Raw genomic sequence first — 3,693 nt, 5'->3', positions numbered from 1 at the left:
ACTTGGATACAACAACCCTTTGGACAAGACATTTAAGTAGACTAGATTGAACTTGACCCTGACTCATAAATGACCTTCAAATGTTTGATTTTTTCTCGATTTTGCTATAATTGGCTATACCTTTTTATTCATGAATGAATGGCCTTCATATAGTTGTACACAACGATGCTTTGGATAAAACCATTAGTTGACCAATTTAATTATGACATTCAGTCATCAATTAATGTCTTTACTGTGAAGATGAAATTTATGACTTGATTAGTTTCTCATTACGGCTGGTGACATTTGCAGGGCGACGTTCCTGACCTGAGGAGTCTCGCCCACAAATTATGCCGACCACTTTGTCACTGTCGAATACTGCTGCTATCACCATACACATCATTCATGCACGATGATTTGGCGTTTAGTCCGCCTCAGCAAGGAACTTAATCATGACTGCTCTGAACTCAACAATTTCCATTTCTGCCTTTGGTGACAGGTTTTTAAACAAAAGTAAGAGCAAATAAATAAACATGTTGACTGAACGACTGCTATTATTCAACTAACAAAGTTTTACGATGCTTTGAAAAAAAAGAAAAGAAAAATATTTGTATTGTATTGAATAATAACCAGTTCTACGAACTTATTAAATTTCCCCGGTACTTCAGTTTCGATAAAATTGTGTGTTTGGAGGTATAACGAAAATGTTTAATCATTTTAAATTACAATACAATACAATACAAAAATATTAACAATCAAAGCACTCATATTTCCTTAAATGAAGTCGATGTATTTATCAGACATTAATTTCGAGGATACAACAATTATAAATATTTGATATCTATGTTTCCGACTCCACTTTTCCCGTAATGTTAAGGCTAAACAAAGTTTAATATACTAGTACATGTAGTTTTCACACATTGAAATAAACGATTTTGCTACGTCTCTTCTTGAAATGAAAGTAAAGATTGCAAGCTGGTTTGGCTAGATTATGTATACATATTAATACATATTATTTTCTTGGTTGATTTAGTAAATAAGAGTAGACATGAATAGAAAGTCCAGCTAAAAGGCACAGACTAAAACACAAATAATATATTCTCTTTAAGCCTAAACATTCGCGCGTATCATAAATAATACATTAACTGTTGTGTTGAGACAAAATAAAAAGAAGAAGATATTTTAAACAATTTTGTTTAATATCATAGATATAGATTTTAATGCCTAATTTTAATTTCATTAAATGTGTATTAATCTTCTTGTTAATGGCAGGGTTTACTGGTATGTATCTTATTTTTCATTATAATTAAATTTTTGTAATTATAGATGAGTTGATTTTTTTACTTTTTTCATATTTTGTTACACGCCACAGTTAGACGTATTCATATTATTATTAGCCGCGTCTCAACAAAACCAACATAATGCGTTTGCGACCAGCATGGATTCAGATCAGCTTGCGCATCCGCGCAGTCTGATCAGGATCCATGCTGTTCGCTTACCAACACTATTACAAGTAGAGAAACTGATAGCGAACAGCGGAGGCGAATGCACAGGCTGGTCTGGATCCATGCTGGTCGCAAACGCATTACGTTGGTTTTGTCATGACGGGGCTCAAATTGTATTTAATTCCTAATCCATCTCTTTGCCCTTGAACATTTATAACTTGTTCAGATACATGTATTTGTTTTAAGAGAATTACAATGATGGATACATTGGCTGCTTTCTTGATAAGCCAGACAGAATCCTCGAAGTTAAGTTTCCAGACTCGGAGGAAAACAATAGTTACCGTTGTAAAGATTTGTGCAGAGTGTTTAGATACAAATACTCTGGAACCGAGGTAAATTGATTGATATGTACAAAGACAAAACCAAAATTGATAATTTTTTCACTAATATCGAATAAGAAAGTGACAGCAGTTTTATAAAAGAGTCAGATAACTGATGATAATAGTTATATATGAAATAAGTATTGGTAACTGCAGGCAATGACCCAGCTATTGCATATTAACAATACATGTATATGTGTTGGTTTTTGTCTAAAACGTTATATATAAATATTAATACAAAAACACTCTCTTAATCTCATTTAAACAAGTATTTTTATATCTTTGCATTTATGATAAAATAAATCATATTTGCTCTTACCCTGGAACGCATTTCAATAATATCACAGTAAGTATTGAACATGCCTGAACAGCTAACCAATGTCAAGAATTTTATTTACCGTTATCAAAAGTATTGATAGACAATATTAAGCTATCAAAAGAAAGTGTGACGAAATAAAGTAAAATGCTGCTGTAATATACGTTTCCATTGCTCTAAAAAAAAAACAACAAACAAAAAAAAAAAAAAAAAAAACAAAAACAAAAAAAAAAAAAAAAACAACTAGAATTTGAATTTTACCTTGAACACGTACAAATTGTAATTCATGTTAATGTTGAATACCCAATACAAATTAGCAAGATGACACGTGCTCAAATATCATTGCTAAACTAAAAATCTGGCATATTTCTTTTCTTTTACAGAATTAATTTAGTTTAAGTTTATAATGTTTACTCAATAAATGAAGAAACCATTTCAAGTCAAGCGCTTTTATTTTGCATGTTAAGAAGATGAATTTTACTTTTAAAAAAGAACGAAATGAGCCGCGTCATGACAAAACCAACATAATGGGTTTGCGACCAGCATGGATCCAGACCAGCCTGCGCACCGGCGCGGTCTGATCAGGAGCCATGCTGTTCGCTTACCAACCCTATTACAAGTAGCAAAACTGATAGCGAACAGCATGGATCCTGATCAGACTGCGCGGTATGCGCAGGCTGGTCTGGATCCATGCTGGTCGCAAACGCAATTATGTTGGTTTTTGTCATAACGCGACTCAAATACTGTTTTATTTTCAGTTTGGTAAGGAATGTTTCTGTGGTGACAAATTGAAAGAATACGAGAAAAGGGCCCAGACAGTGAATGCAAAATGTCACATGTACAGGAAATTTGGATGAGCTTTGTGGTGCAACAGTGGCGAATTTCTATCTATAGCACTTTAGGTAATACTCCTTTGAAATTGCTGTGGAGATAAGTATTTTGATAACTTTAAAGAAGAAAACAGTTGAAACAAATGAACCGCGTCACGACAAATCCAACATAATGGTTTTTGCGACCAGCATGGATCCAGACCAGCCTGCGTATCCGCGCAGTCTGATAGGATCCATGCTGTTTCGCTATCGGTTTATTTACTTGTTATAGGGGTCTGGAACAGCATGGATCCTGATCAGTCCGATGAGCAGGCTGGTCTGGATCCATGCTGGTCGCAAAACCCATTATGTTTGGTTTTGTCGTGGCGCGGCTCATATCTTCAGCATAGTAATTGGTCATTACTAGATAAAGTGGCTATGAGATAATTAAAGAATAATTGTAAAGAACAAAAAAATACATTTAATGGCATGGAAACATTTAAACATTATTCATCATTAAATTAATTCCATTAGAAACAATTATATTTGCTACAGAAAATCATCAATGAGTACAGATATGGTAACTCAAACCACAGAGAAACCAAGCTGACGTCGGTGACGCATGCGCACAAATTCGAGGGTAAAGTCTAACTTATTTTTTTATAATTGACATTGGTTTCAAAAAAGTCATCTAAAACTATATGTTTTTGGTTTAACATTCTCTCCTCGCTCCAGTTTCCTTTTTAAGCTCAAAACTCAAACCC

General features: G+C 33.8%; 1 protein-coding gene across 1 annotated transcript; it reads left to right on the top strand.

Moving 5' to 3' along the window:
* Nucleotides 1-1,120: 1,120 nt before the first annotated feature.
* LOC132753888 (sialate:O-sulfotransferase 2-like) lies at nucleotides 1,121-2,977 on the top strand. The gene is made up of 3 exons (XM_060744431.1): nucleotides 1,121-1,260; nucleotides 1,671-1,816; nucleotides 2,879-2,977. Exons 1-3 carry the CDS (start codon nucleotides 1,200-1,202, stop codon nucleotides 2,975-2,977), a joined length of 306 nt encoding a protein of 101 aa, XP_060600414.1. The 5' UTR covers nucleotides 1,121-1,199.
* The last annotated feature ends 716 nt before the right edge of the window (nucleotides 2,978-3,693 follow it).

Source organism: Ruditapes philippinarum, unplaced genomic scaffold (genome assembly GCF_026571515.1).
Source record: "Ruditapes philippinarum isolate M1 unplaced genomic scaffold, ASM2657151v2 ctg13714_1_1_1_1, whole genome shotgun sequence".
Lineage (NCBI taxonomy): Eukaryota > Metazoa > Mollusca > Bivalvia > Venerida > Veneridae > Ruditapes > Ruditapes philippinarum.
The sequence above is the reverse complement of the archived record's forward strand: the minus strand, read 5'-3'. Positions and strand labels throughout refer to the sequence as shown.